The sequence below is a fragment of the Colletotrichum navitas genome (assembly GCF_030913465.1).
Source record: "Colletotrichum navitas strain CBS 125086 chromosome Unknown LY79scaffold_4, whole genome shotgun sequence".
Classification (NCBI taxonomy): domain Eukaryota; kingdom Fungi; phylum Ascomycota; class Sordariomycetes; order Glomerellales; family Glomerellaceae; genus Colletotrichum; species Colletotrichum navitas.
This window is the reverse complement of record NW_026850550.1, coordinates 633-17,172: the sequence shown is the minus strand read 5'-3', so window position 1 is coordinate 17,172 and position 16,540 is coordinate 633. Positions and strand designations below refer to the sequence as shown.

At 59.0% G+C, this 16,540-nt stretch overlaps 4 protein-coding genes across 4 annotated transcripts; 2 read left to right on the top strand and 2 right to left on the bottom strand.

The window, feature by feature from the left end:
- The first annotated feature begins 907 nt into the window (after nt 1-907).
- Nucleotides 908-3,471, top strand: LY79DRAFT_537322 (uncharacterized protein). Its single transcript, XM_060556665.1, has 5 exons — nt 908-929; nt 1,047-1,396; nt 1,456-1,901; nt 1,962-3,004; nt 3,127-3,471. Exons 2-5 carry the CDS (start codon nt 1,165-1,167, stop codon nt 3,221-3,223), a joined length of 1,818 nt encoding a protein of 605 aa, XP_060419182.1. The 5' UTR covers nt 908-929; nt 1,047-1,164; the 3' UTR covers nt 3,224-3,471.
- Nucleotides 3,472-4,224: 753 nt separating this feature from the next.
- LY79DRAFT_246157 (uncharacterized protein) lies at nt 4,225-5,880 on the bottom strand. The gene has a single exon (XM_060551795.1). The coding sequence runs from the start codon at nt 5,539-5,541 to the stop codon at nt 4,438-4,440; it is 1,104 nt and encodes a 367-aa protein (XP_060419181.1). The 5' UTR covers nt 5,542-5,880; the 3' UTR covers nt 4,225-4,437.
- A 1,027-nt stretch (nt 5,881-6,907) lies between these two features.
- Nucleotides 6,908-8,818, bottom strand: LY79DRAFT_665705 (uncharacterized protein; the record flags this gene model as incomplete). Its single annotated transcript, XM_060563110.1, has 1 exon — nt 6,908-8,818. The coding sequence occupies one exon, from the start codon at nt 8,816-8,818 to the stop codon at nt 6,908-6,910; it is 1,911 nt and encodes a 636-aa protein (XP_060419180.1).
- Nucleotides 8,819-13,050: 4,232 nt separating this feature from the next.
- LY79DRAFT_586600 (major facilitator superfamily transporter) lies at nt 13,051-14,855 on the top strand (the record flags this gene model as incomplete). The annotated part of the gene is made up of 3 exons (XM_060560658.1): nt 13,051-13,263; nt 13,349-13,449; nt 13,508-14,855. The coding sequence occupies 3 exons, from the start codon at nt 13,051-13,053 to the stop codon at nt 14,853-14,855; spliced, it is 1,662 nt and encodes a 553-aa protein (XP_060419179.1).
- Nucleotides 14,856-16,540: the final 1,685 nt, after the last annotated feature.

Below are 16,540 nucleotides of genomic sequence, written 5' to 3'. Positions count from 1 at the left end.
GCCCAGGCGCCCCAGTGTGATATGATTTGCAGTATCTCTCGCACCTTGTGCATTGCGTTGGGGAGGTTTCCCGCTAATAAAACTGGTATCAAATCGGGGACGAAGGGAGGTGTCGCAATGCTGCAATTTTGTCTCGTGCCTCACAACAGATACACACGCCTTTTTGGGTTTGTTCGTCCTAGTACGGACGGCATTTGCCAGGCGCGCACCATTGCTGCTATAAACAGCTACCTCCTTATGGTAAAGCAGCGTGCCTTCCCTTGGCCATTCATCAAGGCGTCCAAGTTTGCATCCCGTCAGCTACCTTAGTATACGTACCTGTCCGGCCAAAGATGGCAAGTACCTCGTCCGAGCTTCTTCCTCTCACCCTTCCCAACCTTCGTCTCCTCAATTCCCCAGTCTTCTTTCCCTCTGGAAACTCAAGGAACACTTCCCCCAACGTTTGGTATGTCATGTACCTTAGGTACGGAATAGTCATGCAATGAACCCCCCTCCCCTCCCCTGTGCCACTGCTTCCCTGTTGTGAATTACTGTGCTGTACCTCCCCCCCCACCCAAAACAAGGTCATCGCCTCTCGAACTCTGCTCTCTGAGCTTCTCGCTACTCCGCTCCTAACGGCTTATGTTGCAGTAGCTTCTTCTTCTGCCTCCTCTCTCTTACCTACCTTGCTCTTTCTTCCCCGACAGACCCGGCTTGTTCCCTCAAGCTGTTTCACTCGCACCAACAGATAGCCCGACTCTTCCTCGTCGTGTGAAACACTCAGACGCGGGGACTCCAATCCCGGACTCCTCTCCCCAAGAACTGGTTTGCGTCTCTTGTCTTTTGCTTTTGTCACCACCCCTTTCGACGCCTCTTCCTTTTCCTCCAAAGTTTAAGGTGTCGCTTAGAGACCGCCCCATTCGTCAGAGTGTTTCTCCTTCGACTTCCCAGTCCGTAACCCTCACTGTGGATTCCAAGGGAACGGCTTTCATTTTCTTGTCCCTTCTGTCGAGGCATTCTTTCTCAAGGGTGCTTCTTACCCGTGCTGACTTGAAGTGTGTTAAAAGGAAAGCCACAGAAAGGTCAGCTTTCCTCATCGCTGCTCGCCCGATCGAGTTGGCCGAGTGACAACGGCTTGCTGAGCTTCTTGACATAGGTACCTTGGCGCGGACACCAACATCGACAATGGTTTCCGTATCCATCACGTACAAGAAACCAGGCACGCAGCCTCCCATCTTCGTCGCCGGCTCCTTCTCAGAACCACAATGGCAGCCCCAGGAAATGCAATTCACCACTGAGGACGGCGGAGAACACACCTTTCACAAGGATATTGAGGTGCCGCCCGGCTCGCAGATTCAGTACAAATTTCGAGTTGGTCTAGGTGACTGGTGGGTTCTTAACGAAGACGCCCCTACAGGTAACATTCATCTTTTCTCCTCTTTAGAATGGTCACAGCTAACATGACGGGCCTTGTAGTGACCGACGCATCTGGAAATCGAAACAATATCCTGATAGCTCCGGACGCTGGGGAGGACAAACAGCCGAACGGAGACAACGGCGAAGACTCTGCTAAGACTTCCGAAAGCATGGAGGCCTCGAACGTTGCTACTTCTTCATCAGCCTCTCAGCCCGAGCCCGAGCTCGAGCCCAAGCCCAATGCCATAGGTCATCTCAAGGAAGAAGAACGGCAGCGACTTTCATCAACACCAATCGAGCAAGTCGCAGACACCGCAGCAGAGGTCGCCGACAGCGCCGCGAAGCTTGATGCCGAAGTGGATACGACTCGCCTTGAACCAATCCCCAAAGGCGTGAGTCAGCTGAAGGATGAAGAGCGACAGCGTCTCTCGTCGACGCCCATTGAGCAAGTTGCTAGCGTCGCCGCCGAGGTCGCTGATAGCGCCCAAGCGCTGGATGCTGACAAGGTGGGAACCGCCAAAGAATCAGGCGCCTAGAGACTACGCCCATGGCTAACATTTCAAAAGGATTTCGAACGAAGAGACAATGCGGACGACGGTCCCCCGCCTCTGTTTACTCACGAAGCTCTGGGACCTTATGAACCTTCGGGAAGTGGCGACGAAGATGACGCTTCTAAAGGACTTGATCATCACGGCACCGTAGACTATGACGTCGACAAGTACGATTTGAATGATCCGACGTTGGAACGTTGGCCCTCAAACCGCAGTGGCATCATCGACGCCGTGCGCAAGGTCGAAACCGGACTCAACGAGGATCAGACTAGCTTTCATGGCGCACCCCTATCTCCCGTGATTGGGTCTCGAAAAGCTGGTCTTGATCAGTACTACGAAGAAGCCGTTCTCTCGTCAGGACCTTCAAGCCCGAGTTCTAACAAGAGGCTCGAATTGCCCAGAAAATCCCATGGCTCAATGGTATCGGACAGATCGCTCTTGTCTTTGAGATCAATTGCTGAAGAGGACAAGGAAACGCCGAGTGCCGAGGGAGCCGGCTTCGACGACGACGACGACGATGACGACGACGACGACGGTATGGTGCGGGTGCCGAGCCCCGCGATACGACCAACACCAAGCACCTTGGCATCACCTGCGAGCGACGAGGACGAAGGAGTCGTTATGAAGGGATCCAAGGCCAAGTCTAGGAAGAGTTCGGAGTCAGCGATGTCGGAGTCGCCGCACCTCAATGGCGTGTCCAATGGCAAGCACGTAATGGACGAGTCGCCCAAGGCATCTCCCGCACAGCCAGGTACCCCGGGAGTCGCTGTCAAGACACCCGAGCAAATTGGAGAGTCGAGCAACGCCGAGGACAACAACCAGACAACGTTTGTTGAATTAGGCCCCAACGGTCCGGCCTCGACCACCGGTCGAGATGATGGCCACAAGGGCCAGATCAAGAAGCGCGGAGCTTCATCGGCCGAACGACCCAGCACTCCTGCCTCAATACACAGTGTTACAGACAGTAAGGGTGGCTGGCTACAGGCTTTCTTCCGCGTGCTGTTTGTGGACTGGATCGGTGGTTTGTTCAGCCGAATGTTCGGCAGCCGGAGAAAGGCGTAAGGCTCTCTTCTCCCTCTCTTCCGGTTCGAAAGTCGATCGGTCGCCCATCTTGTTTTCCCCTTTCTTTTGTTCATGTCTTATTCCACACGACATCTGACAGGTTGACTTTTGTCCGTAGGATGCTGGTCACGAGCACGGTCGCCATAGTTGCAGGGGCTGCATGGTGGAAGTTTGCCATGGGCGGCGACTTGAGCTTCGGCAAAACATCACTATGAAGGGGCCACGGAGGGCTGGCATAAGTATTGCAGAGCACTGGAGTTTGCACACTGGCATACCGGCATGGATTGTACAAGTAATGGGGTGGGACGAGCATGGCGAGCATGGTCAGAGGTGTGATGGATTGATTACCTGAAACCTGGGACAGACACTGTGGCGTACCCGGCGGAGGAGGGTTATTGTGTCAAGGAAACATGCAAACAAACACGCACTATTGGACCTGAACAGATTGATATGGCACGGGGAAAATCATGTCTCTCCATTCTTCACGCTTCCTTGCTAGCCCGTGATGAGTGCTGAACTGACAAGAGGCTCATTCACTTGCCTCAAACCACTCTCCAAACAGCACCGGCTCTCTGGGTATCTTTGCCGAGACCGTCGTCTCCCCCACGGTTCATCCTCCTGATCCACTCCGTCTCCCTCTCCACCGCGGCGGCCTCGATCTCCTCCATGACGGCCAGCTCGTCGAGCATGTCCCTCACCAGGCTGCCGCAGCCATCCAGCATGCGCTCCAGGCTCGACGCCTGGGTCTTCCTGCCTCCGCTGGCGTCGTCGTCGTCACCGCTCGCGGCCTCCTCTTCCGCCCCGGCGTACGCCATCTCCCGCAGCTGCGCGTCCCAGCCCTCGAGCTTCCGGACGAGCGCCGCGGCCTCGTCCTTCCAGCGGGCGTCGAGCCCGCCACCGTAGCGGACCTGGGAGTCGGCGTCGAGCAGGGCCGAGGGGTCGCCGGCGTCCTCGGCGCGGGCGCGGGCGGCCTCGAGGTCCGGAAGGGCGGAGGCCCAGCGCTCGAAGGCGCGGACGAGGCGGCTGTGCTTGCCGCCGGGGGCGTCGAGGGACCAGAGGGAGGCGAGGAGGGCATCGAGGCGCTGGATCTTGTCTTCGAGGGTGGCGGCGGCGGCGGCGGCGGCGGTGCCGGGGGCGTGGGGTCCCGAGGGGGGCGACGACCGGCCCCAGCGGCGGAGGGCGGCGACGTTGAGACGCTCGGCGGCGTCGGCTTCGAGGCGGGCGAGGTCGGCGGAGGACTTGGCGAGGTCGGCGTGGCGCGCGGCGAGGGCGGCACGGGCGCTGGCGTGCCAGGCGGCCGTGGTCTGGGGCAGGTCGCGATGCAGGAGGTGCAGCTGGAGGAGCTCGGCCTGCAGGCGGGCCGTCTCGGCGGTGAGGGCGACGTTGGCGGGAAGCTTGGAGGGGGAGGGGGGCGCGAGGTACGTCGCCGTCAGGGGCTTCGGGGCGAGGGACTTGGCGGGGAGTAGTGCTGCTGGAGGGTGTTGAAGGCCGGGCGGAGCGACGCGGTGGTGGTGGCGGCGGCGGCGGCGGCGGCGGCGGTCCTCGGCGGATGAGGACGCGGTGGAGACGCGGTGGGCGAGGCTGGTTGCTGCTGGCGGGTGGGTTTCGGCGGCTGGGCCGGCTTCGCGGGGGCTTTGGGGGCGACTGACGCGCTGGGGGTGCGGGTTGGCCTCGTTGATGTCGTCGTTGAGGTGGTTGTTGCCGAGGAGAGGGAGGATACGGAGGGCTTGGAGGAGAGGCGGTCGGTCGCCGAAGGCGGGCGCGGTCTCGCAGCCGGCGCGGGCGCCGCCGTCGAGGTGGGAGGCGCGCCGTAGAGGGACGTCGGCCGTGCCCTCGCCGGCGCAGGGCCCGCGGACGTCTGGCCGGGCGGCCGCAGGACGGTGCTTCCGTTGAGGGTGGCGACGCTCCTGGCGCGCGCGTGTCCCTTTGTGGGGCCTGACGCCGTTGTGGATGCCGCGCTGGTGGATGTTTTGGAGGCGGCCATGCCTCCCGACGTCGTCGGTCTTGCGGTCGTCGATGATCTCGTCCCGGGTCCGGTGGTGGTAGAGTAGGAGGAGTATTGTCCGAGGTTGCTCGTCGAGGCGTTGGCCGGGTACCGGGTTCGTGTAAGCCCGGGTTCTCTGGTGGAAGACGACCTCGTCAGGCCCGCGAGGGCGCTCGTTCTCGACGGCGGCGCGGATTGGGGCCCAGAGCCGACGGAAGTTGCTGTGCCGGCGGCATCTCGCTGGCGTGTAGGCGCCGTCGGGGCGTTTCGTCGAAAGAGCGTGGATATGGGGTTCGGCTTCTTCTTCACGGCGGCAGCGTCAGTACTGGCCGTCGTGCTGGCGACGCTGGCGCCGGAAACGCTGCGCGTCGTCGGGCGCGGCCGGGGCGCGGGGAGTCTGCTCGGGGAGCCGGGGGGCTGGGCCGAGGCCGTCGTTGTCGCTGCCACTGCGGCGGCGGGGGCTGTTCCGGTCGCGGTCGGGGGCAGGTCTGCCGAGGAGCCCTGCTTCGGCTTCCGCAGCGAGCGGGTGCGAGCCACGGACGAGGACATGATTGGTTTTGGCGGTCACGCGGGTGCCCGACGTCGCCTCTCGCATCGGCGGTCGGGATCCAATTAAGGATGCGGGCCCCCCTTCTCGTTTGGGATGGAATGCCGGCAGATCGGAGATAAATTAAAAGGAAAAAGAAAAGGGTGACAAAAAAAGAAAGCAAGATTCGCCGGATCGTGAGGCAGGTAGATAGGTGGGAGCGGGTCACAATGGGTATGTCAAGGTGAAGCCGAAATGTTGATGTTGACCTCAGGGGCGCATGCGGGTGGTTCTTGCGGTGTGGGGGGGGGGGTTGCTGTGGGACCCGCCCCAGCGGTAGGTTGGCAGTAATTAAGGGTGGGGGACGGGGGGGTTGGTGTTCGGATGGGCAAAACGGGGGACGGTTGGGATCGCTAATCGTAGCAACGTCCTTTACCTATTTACGTCACACAGGGCTGCAGGGCGGAAGTCTTCTCTTCACTTTTTCTCTAGCGCCGGCGCTTGGGTCTTCTCGACTCCCGCTGTCGGCGGGCGGGCTGAGCCGAACGATGACACCCCCCCCCCCCCCCCCCATCTTCTTAACCAGACGCGACGGTGTAATCTCCGGCGCACCCGACATAAAAATCAACATGTCTTAGATTGGGATTGTCGGGCCTTTTTTTTTTTTTGTGCTTTTTTTTTTGTGCTTTTTTCCCCCTCCCCTCTTTGCTTTAGTTTTGCGTCGAGGACCTAACATAGACATTGGGGCAGGCGGCTTCCAATTATTCTTCCATCACCCGGGGGAGGGGGTCTCGGAGCTATTTTCGCGGTACAATGTGATTTGCCATGCATGTCTTGTTGAGACTTCTGGGTATCTATCCAATAGCACATAGTTCGCTCAGGATCTCACAACGGCTGCGTTGCACAAACGAGCTCCTGTCACCCACTCTTTCTCGCGTCGTATTTGGAATCATGTAGTTTATTGGAAGGGCATTCCTACCTATCGTAGTGCCACTTTCCCATCTCTCGTTGTCTAGCTTCGTTTCCGTATGCTCGCCCTCGAGCAAGTAGCATTCCACATCGTACAAAAAAAAAATAACAAATAACAAAAAGAATCATGTGTGCGTGATTTCTCTCTCCGAGGCCACAGAGGGTCCCTACACACAAAACGTGGTATATGGACGGGGAAAAGAAGGGGTATCAACCAACAAACCTCTCTATCTAGTCCCATGATGAAGCAAGCTGTTTTCCCTGATGCATCCGAGGCCGAATTGAACACAAAAAAATGGCCATGTGGTTCCCTTCTCCTATGCCAAAGCAAGCAAGAACGAATTTGCAGAATGGTAATGTCCGTGGTTGAGCCGCAGACTGCTGGGGACTGAGTGCGCCGGGCGTTCTTCCGTCAAACTCTTACGCCTTCTGCACCGCCGGGTCGATGCCTCCAGCTGTGGCAGGGCGCTCCTGCGAGCCGCCGCTATGCGGGTTGGCCTCCAAGTGCGCCATGAGTTTCCCGAGGTCCCTGCGGTTGTTGTTGAAGATCTGCAGACACGAGCCGCACATGCGCACGTAGCAGAACTGGCACTTGTAGCGGTCTTCCGTGTCGGCCTTGCCGCATGTCTGGCAGGTGAGGGCGTAGTTGCGGTTGCGGGTACGGTCCATGGTGCGGTGCTTGACGTAGCAGTCGAACATGCTCTCCTTGAGCGGCAGCGCTTTGATGATGATGCTGGGGCTGGGGGGCTCCTTGCCGTGCATGGGAAAGTAGGCCGCGCGCGGGTCGGCGGGCGGCAGATCCTCAGTCTTAAGCTCGCGATACTGGACGGGTTCCTGCTGGGGACGTTGGTCTCGCGTGGCTAACCGCAGGTCGCCCTGCGTGGGGCCGGGCGCCGGCGCGTGAGGCGCGTAGGGCGGGTACTCGCGGGGTGGTTGTTGCCGTTGGCCCATCTGCTGCTGCTGCTGCTGTTGCTGTTGTTGTTGTTGTTGCTGCTGGATGGAGGTGGAGCGAGGCGATGGCTGGTTCTTCGCTTCGGGACTGACGGGACTGACTGCAAAGTCTTTTGAGATGGTGGGAGGAGCCTCGCTGCTGGTGACGGGCCCGTCCGCTCGAATCTGAGGCAGGCTTTGAGCGGGGTGCAAGTTGCGCGCCCCAACGGCCTTGCGCGGAATCGGCACATTTTGCTCGCTGCTTGCTTGGTCGCGCGCGGGCTCGGGGGACGAAGCGGGCGAGACGGGCGACACGACGCTGTCGACAACAACGTGCGTCTTGACATCCCCCTTGTCGTAGTCGGGGGTCGGCAAGCGCTTGGTCGGCGAGAGGGTGGTGTGGCTATGGGACGCTCCCCGGTTCGCGCCTTCCTGGCCGTCGCGCAGGTGCGAGATCTTTTCCTTCAACTTGGACGCTTCCTGGCCCATGTTGCCCGTCTCTGGGGACTGATTTTGCGAGGCAACGGGTCGAATATTCCTTCCGGGCAAACCCGACGTGGTGCGAGGGGGAAACTGTTGGGATGAAGAGGATACGGCCGAGTTTGGAGATTGCCCGATGTTTGGTTGGGAAGCGGCCGTCGACCCGTGACTGACTGCCAGATGAAGTTGGGGAACCTCCACGTTACGATCGGTCTTTACCGACCTTCTTCTCCACAGTGGTCGCTGCGGCGATGAGGTCGAGTGTGGGCTTGTCGGACTGCTTACAGTCGGGGTCTTGTCCGACTTGGGTGGAGGGGGCGGGCCCTGCCCGTTTCGATATGCCGGGTGAGGCGGCAGGCCCTTGTTTGGTGTGAATTTTTGTGCGCCGTTGCGCTCATTGTCACCAGACGACAATGAGGTGGGCGTCGGGATCTTGACTTCCTTGGTTGCATACTGATTATCAGAGGCATATGTTGGGGTCGAGTCTCTCTGGCTGGTGCTTCCGTCCGGTGACATGATGAGGGATTCGCCCGAGCTCCTCGAATAAGCCGACAGCAGACTGCCGATGGAGTGCCTGTGATCGTCGTCGTCTTCATCGTATTCGGGAACGACTGGTTGGGGCTGAGATGAGGGCGTCTGCGGTTGCTTCGCAACGGGGCGGCGAGTAATCTGGACTGGCGGCAAGGCTTTCGTCTGGAGGGGAGGGAGGGGAGGGAGAGACTGGTTGAGGGCCTGCTGCGGCGGTGGTAACGGCTTGTCCGACATGATGAAGAACTTCTTGGACAGCACGGCAGGGACGGGAGGTATCGAAGAAAGCTGTTTAGACTTGGGAGAAGGATCTTTCTCGGCAGGCGGAGGGGTCGGTAGGGCTTTTGAGAAGCGCGATCTCCCCTTTCTGCTGTGGGAGCGGAGGAAGTCCATGTTGGACAAGGCCCCCGGATGGCCGGTGGAGTGAAGGTTGTTCTTGGGGGTGGATTGCACGCTTCTCCTTCCCCTTAGCTACCTTGCCCGGCTTGCTTGCTTCTACTTGTGGCTCTGGTCCAAGTCGGTTCTCACCAATCGGCTGTGGGGGAATCACCAAGGAGGCCGGGAGTCGAGGAAATCAAGGCACCGAAACTAAGCAAGCGGGCGTGGTGGGACTCGAACAACGTGGGACAGCGGAGGGATGGCGGCAGGATGATTGGAGCGATGAGGTTCTGGCCTTTTGCCACGGCGTTCAGTATCGTAGCATCGCGGTCCTGGAAGCAGCAAGCATCAAGGGTCTTGTGAGATGGGAGAGAGTATCCGCGACATGCACCACAGCAGATGCCTGCAGGATAAGAGGTGGTGGTAGGGAGGCGCAAGGCAAGGATGAGAGGGAGGGGAGGGGAGTGTAGGAGAATAAACCGGACAGGCGTGTGCGGGAGCCGCGTTTGGTTGGATAGCAAGGGGGTGGGTTTGAAGGGGTGTCAACAGAAAAGACTGACTGACTGACTGGTTGACTTACTGGCTGTGTGCCGCGAGAGAGATGGATGGACAGACAAGACGAAGAAGCCCGCGATGGACCAAGGTTTGAACGTTGGATATTTTTGCCCTTTTCTTGGGATGGAAGACGGTTAATTACTATGTAGACAAGGATGACATCGGTGTGGGTGGTTTAGAGCAAAAGTACCTTTTTGCATGATGCCGGCCTCTCCCTCATAAATAGGTAGCTTACGTAGGTAGGTAGGTAGGTAGGTAGGTATGTAGTAGTAGGTATGTATGTATGTGTAGGGAGGTATCGGCGTCGCTACCGCGGATGAGGATTTGCATCCCATGTGTTCCTAGGTACTTCTATATCTAGTTTATGTGGGTAGGTACCTGTGGCCATGTACGTCAACCGCTCTGCTAGCGGGCTTTCATGCTTTTGGCTCACTACAGTGCGTCGTGGACGTATGCTGCGCTGTCTTTTTTAGCGTCTTGCTTCACTCTGTCTTGAACACCTGCAAAAGTCCGTCATTGGCTCCGTCAGGCTGGAACTGGAACCGGCCCCGCCCATCGGGGGTGGGGTGGGGCGGCTGGGTGCTGCGAGTCGCGACTCCTCCCTCCCACATTTGCATCGGCGACCCCCTGCAATAACAGCAAGCAGGATTCAGGAACAGGAACTTTCCTGGCCTCGGGTGCTGGGGTTGTCGACGCTGAGATGGGGCTGGGCTGGGCTGTGTTGGCTTCCTATGTAGGTAGTGTGTATGGGACTGATGACGGCTTGTCGGAGGGTTGGTTCTCCGTCGCTGTGCCATTGCCATTCCCCCCCCCCCCCACGGAAGTACCTGTTGAGCCAAATAACCGTGGAATCGACTTTGACAACTCGCCCGGTAGTGGTACTGTTGTAACTGCTGTCAGTCAACGCTGTCGGTTCTTGTATGCACGCATGCACACACCTCGCGGGCTGTGCACAACACAACCAGTCCACCCACTGTCCACTGCCACTGCCACTGCCACTGCCACTGCCACTGCTGCCCCCATCCATCCCATCCTCCAAATCATTCCAACGAAGCACACCTGTCACGTCGTCTCTCCAACAAGTCATCCGATGTCCATCTCTTTTTCCCATGCGGCGGCTCCTGATTCAACTCGATCCGATCTCTCATCTTAGTTCTGCATGCCTCGGCCGTGCTACGTGTGAGACATTAATCAGAAGGACAAGAGACACACCCCTTTAATTTCGTCACATAGCATTCCCATCTTGATTTACCATGGGCTCAAACCTACCTAGGTAGCCCCGTCGGGGCCTCCCGAAAGAAGGATCGAATTGAACTGGCAGGCTCGACGTGCCATCGGGCATGCCTCTCGTCAACATGAACACTTTCCAAAGTTGCATAATCACAGTATAGCAGCATCCACTAAGCGCCCTGCTTAATGCAGACGATGCAGACGATGCAGACACCCGGCACCGCCAACCATTATTGAGCAGCAGCCCGAACCAACCACTCTCGGCCGAATCTTCACTCCGACCGTCAACTTTGTTTGCCGTTTATGCCTCCGCCGTGCCGCGTCATGAGATGAGGGCTCCAGGACCACCCTGGGCATGTCTTTGTTTGTCTTCATGGCTTTTCTGATGGCCGACGGGCATGGTCTATCATTATACCCGGGATACTAGCCTAGCTAGCATTGGAGGCCTGGCCAAAGCATCGTCTCCTAGCACCGACACGGGAACTACGGAATGCCCCGTTGTAGACTTGGAGATGGGCCAGCTCCGGCTCCAGCAGTCACCAATTGACGCCTGCGAACCGTCACATCCAAGCTGAAAAAGAGAGACCGCCAGCCCAAACACCTTTCGACGCGGCATAGCTCCATGTCTGTCGCTCGCTCTGTTCTGTGTCTTGCAGCTGCGTTGCCGCGCTAACACGACACGCCTGGTAGGATTAGACCACCGCTTCTCCCATTGCACTGCACTATACGCCCTGACTGACACGTTTTCATCTTCTAGACCTGTTTTGACAGCTGGCCAGCGCTCGCCCGTTCCCGCCACCATTCATGCCGCTCCAGCGCCCCAAACCAGCCACGGCGGGCGAATACCGATCTGCGCCAGGGAAGCCAACCAGGCCCCACGACTGTTAGGACACAGATGGAGTCGCATCTCACCTTCCCATCCCGGTCCGGCATCAGACGTACAAGGGGGTCATCCCTTGCGGCTCACTTAGCCCAGAAGCCGGCCTGCCCGCGCTCTCCCTGACCAGGAATCCTGTTGGTAAAGACGACCCGAACTCGTCTCTTGGAACCGGCAGACCAGTCCCGATGGGCTTGCCATGCAATCGATCCCTCTGAGAGCAAACCGGCACCAGTCCAGTCACTGAAGTAGCAGTGCTACCGGTATGGTGGTTTGTTGCGGAGCCAGCCCAACTACCTAGCTAAAAGACCTCAGCCAGCTGCCAAGAGGGGCGAGCGCGTCTCTGAGCAGGGGCTTCGCGGCTCGCATGAACCACGGATTTGAGTCTCTTATGGCGTTCGAGTCTCACAATCAGGCCGCCAGGTGGCCCATGCAGGCCACATCAGACTGAGAGGGGGCGCTGCGCTCCTAGGTACCCCTGCCTCCTTTGCCTGCCCCCTTGGAAAGGTGAAGCTGATGATGACGAAAGGTCGCTTCCCGTCTCGCAGGCGCACAAAGTTGGGACGACATACTACTACTGGTACTACTCCTCGTACCGGGTCAGTGCATCGTGGCCACAAACTGCGATGATACAACATAAGTTGCACTCTCTCGTCAGTTGCCCAAAACCTCGGCGAAGAGACGAAGAGGCGGTTTGTCGTGATGAGTCGCACCATTCGTGCACGAGAAGCGGCGACGCCTGCGCCGTGCTGTTTCACCTCTCAGAGGGCGGAGGTCCATTCGGACAGAATGAAGCTACCATTTGATAGAGGACCGCCTTCCGGATAACTGGTATGCTGAGGGTGCAGCCCGAAAGTCCCGACGGGAGGGGGATTGCGTCGCGGAGACTACCTGAATCAACATTAAGATGACTTTTGGGGCTCTCATTGTGGGAGGATGGAGCGGCAATGCGACGGTCTGTTTCACACTGACAGGATTTTCTATGTAAGACGGGCTGCGATCCGCTTTTATTCCGCATCCAATTCTTCTCGTCAACCGGGAGGGCTCTTTTCTCCCCGGTCGCTCGTGTCATCCGTTTCCGCTACGTACTCGGGTTATTCTGTCAACCAGTTAACCGATCCGGTTGACGAGGTGACGGGTCAGTTGAAGAACACGGATGCTTCGGGGAGGTTCGGTCAAAGCCCGCGCAAGATGCAGAGTTTGTCTAGAGCGGGTTGCCAAGCTTATTTGACTTCTGGCGCCGTTGCAGTCCACTCAAGGTGCATGCTCACGTGCTGGCCCGCCGGAATGGCGTTCGCCGCGATAACGGATGGGACCGGCTTATCGCGGGCAAGTGTCCGATGATGGTGCCGACAGAAACGGGGCTTTACTGTATGCAGGAGGGCGGGTTATCAATCCTCGTCAGCGAGGATGCGAAAGTCGGAGAGAAATGGCAGGGCGACGACTTGAAAAGGACCCGGTCCGCAATCGGGCACTCGGTGTTGTGCATATCTCTGCACCGAGAAGGCATCGGGAACCCTGCGATTTGATTCTCGACACTCGGACGCTCCTTTGAAGCCCCTCCCCGCTCCCCTCTTCCGCGACCATGACTGGCTCCGCTGACGGCACCTCCGTCCCGACGGAGACGTCGCCGCTGCTACCCAACTCCGACTCGGGGGTGGTCAATGACAACGGCCCCCTCGAGAACCGCCCGGTCAACGGCGTCCCGGCCGTGGCCCAAGATGCCAACGACAACCGGGACGGTAATCCCGAGATGGCCAAGAAGATGCACATCCTCCTTCCGGCCGTCGGTATTGGCGTAGGCCCCCTCCCTCCCCCGTCCCCTTGTACCCGACGAAAACAAACTTTCGTGCTCGACCGGTCGCTCACCGGGATCTCCCTAGATCTACCTCTGTGCCGTCGATCAGCTGCTCACCGTCGCAACCTACGCCAAGATCGGCAGCGAGCTGCACGCCCTGCAGAACACGAGCTGGCTCGCGACAGCGTGAGTACATCGCTTCGGCGCCCCCTCCCCCCCGCGCCTCGCTGACACGCCACGACAGCTACTACATCACGCTGACCAGCTTCCAACCCCTCTACGGCAAGCTTAGCGACATCTTCGGCCGCAAAGAGTGCCTCCTCTTCGCCTACGTCATCTTCGGCCTCGGCTCTCTCGGCTGCGGCCTCGCCCAGTCCTTTGCCCAGCTCTGCGTCGCCCGCGCCGTCGCCGGCATCGGCGGCGGCGGCATGAACAGCGTCGTCGCCATCCTCCTCAGCGACATCGTGCCCCTCCGCGACCGCGGCGTCTGGCAGGGCTACCTCAACATCATCTTCGCCGCCGGCACCTCCACCGGCGCGCCCCTCGGCGGCCTGCTCGCCGACACGGTCGGCTGGCGCTGGTCCTTCGCCGGTCAGGTCCCGCTGTGCGCCCTCGCCTTCCTCGCCGTCTACCTCGTGCTCGACCTCCCGCGGGCCGACCACGCCCGCTGGCGCGACAAGGTCCGCCGCATCGACTTCCTCGGCGCCGCGACCCTCGTCGCGGCCGTCGTCGCCCTGCTCGTCGGCCTCGACTCGGGCTCCAACAACGGGTGGTCGAGCCGGGCCACCGTCGCGGGGCTGGCCTCGGCCCCGGTCCTCTTCGCCGTCTTCGTGCTGGTCGAGATGCGCGTCGCCTCGCACCCGTTCGCGCCGGGCCACATCATCTTCGACCGGTCGCTGTTCGCGTGCTACCTGGCCAACTTCTTCGGCATCGCCGGCCACATCGCCTCCATCTTCTTCCTCCCGCTCTTCTTCCAGGCCGTGCGGGGCGCGTCGGCGACGCAGGCGGGCGCGGCGCTGGTGCCGGCCATGGTCGCCTCCGTCACGGCGAGCGTGAGCGCCGGCGTGTGGATGAAGCGCAGCGGCCGCTACTACACCCTCACGGTGCTGGCGTACGGGCTGATGGTGCTCGCCGTCGCGCCGACGGTGGCGGCCCTCGGCGCTGGCTCGTCGGCCGGCGTCGTCGGCAGCATGGCGCTGCTCGCGCTCGGCGGCGGCGCGGGCATCACGACGACGCTGGTGGCGCTGCTGTCCAACGCGGCGGTGCAGGACACGGCGGTCGTCGTGGCGTGCTCGTACCTGTTCCGGTCGCTGGGGTCGAGCATCGGCATCAGCGTGTGCTCGGCTGTGCTGCAGCAGGTGCTGCGGACCCAGCTCGCGGCGCGGCTGAGCGACGGCGACGAGGCCCGCCGCGTCGAGGAGAGGGTGCGCGAGAGCCTCGACTACATCCGCGAGCTGCCGCCGGCCGTCGCCGCCGAGGTGAGGGCGAGCTACCAGGTCGCCACGCTGGGTGCCATGGTCCCCGTGGCGCTGTTGCTGGTGCTCGCTTTCGCGTCGACCTTTTTCATTCGAGAGAAGGCCTTGGGCAAGTAGACCCGGGGGGCGGGGTTTATGTTGCGCCATAGTACAGACTGCGTAAGATTCTTTCCAAGTGGTGTAAATCATCAACGTATATGCATTTGTGTGTGCGTGGCAGCGTCTGCTGTAGCCATCTGGGAGAGGGAACGGCTTGGCATCTCGGGATGGTGACTAGGACCGCATTGGAAGAGCCAAGCCGAAAGGGGGTAACGAGAGCATCTAGGAAGCGGACTCCCTGTCGATGCCAGTTAGCTGAACGTCAGTTGTAAAAAAGAATGAACAATGTTCTAGTCTTTTAACGCGGTCCCCCTTTCCTCTCTTCTAGAGAAAGCACGAGTTCATGTCGCCTTACTGCTGCTTTAAAAAGGGCACATGCTCGAGATGGTCTCTTTATCACATTACTCGGTAGTATTTTCTGTTGTTGGAGTCCGTCGGGCCTTCGCCCGACCTCACAAACGTAAGAGGTGGGCAAGAGTTCGTGCTCCAGGGCTGGGGCCATGCCTTTCCTGAGCGGACTTCCGGACACTCGTTGGACGAATTCGGGCTCATCGCAGTGCACGTCATCCCCTCATTTCCGGATTTCGGGGTGTGTCCGTCGTCCGTATGGTAAACGGCACTTGAGTTAAGCAACACTCCATCCCGTGGCCCCGGATCGCTGTATGGCGACCTGGTCCTCGATCTCGGTGGCTCCTTGTCGGAAAAGGCGCCCTGTCCGTTGACCAACCAGAGTTCTGCGACGAATAAGTGTATCTTTCTTCCAACAGGACAGACGACAGAGTCAAAGAGTCATTCATTGCGGCCGCTGATCTGCTTGGCATGGCGCTATTGGAAAAGCAGCTGTTGGATCAAACTTGGCTGTTGGAAGGGCCACAAGCGGCGCAGGAAATGGACAATTGGGCCCCCCTCCCCCCCGCGTCCCAGACCGACACACTGGTTTGCCCTCTTAAGACATGGCGTGTTTATGGATAAGGACATCATTCTAGGTGGGTCTTGACGACAGTGACTTGGCATGACGGGCCTGGTACGCCTGCAACTGAGGCGAAGTTGAAGACCTATTTCAGCCTGCCTTGAGCCGCCCTTTGGACAAGGAAACATGCTAAGAGCGGTGTATAACTTGATATTCAATGCGATTACAGATTGGTTCTTCGAGGGCGTCGCCAACGCCACAGGGCTTGCTGTCACATGTGGTGTAACCATGTGGAGGCGGGGTCATGCCGGAGAGCCGGTACCCCACCGAGGCGCCCAACTCGCCATCTCCATCTCCCTAGCTCACCTTAACATAGTAGCGGCACTTTTTAGGGGGCTGCGGAAAACGAGACCTACATCTACAAAATGGCTACGTAGCCAATGAGGCGCCGTTGGTTGTCAGTTTAACCTGTGAGGAACTAAGACCCCACCCTACAACTCAGACCACCCCCTAAGTCAGACTATACAAAAAAATTATTATTTTAGCCTAATAGTCACTATTTATTAATTATATAGATTAACCTATATAAATACTAAACTATCTATATTATAAAGAGGGATTTACCTTTACTTTTTTTTTTACTGCCTCTGCCTCTGCTATTACTTTTTTTACCTTAGCTAGTACCTTTACTGCCTTAATTACTGCCTTCTTAGCCTCCTCCTTAGCTTACTCCTTAGCTACCTTTTTTTTTACTATAATAATACTCTCTATAGTAGTAAAGTAAGTATTTAAA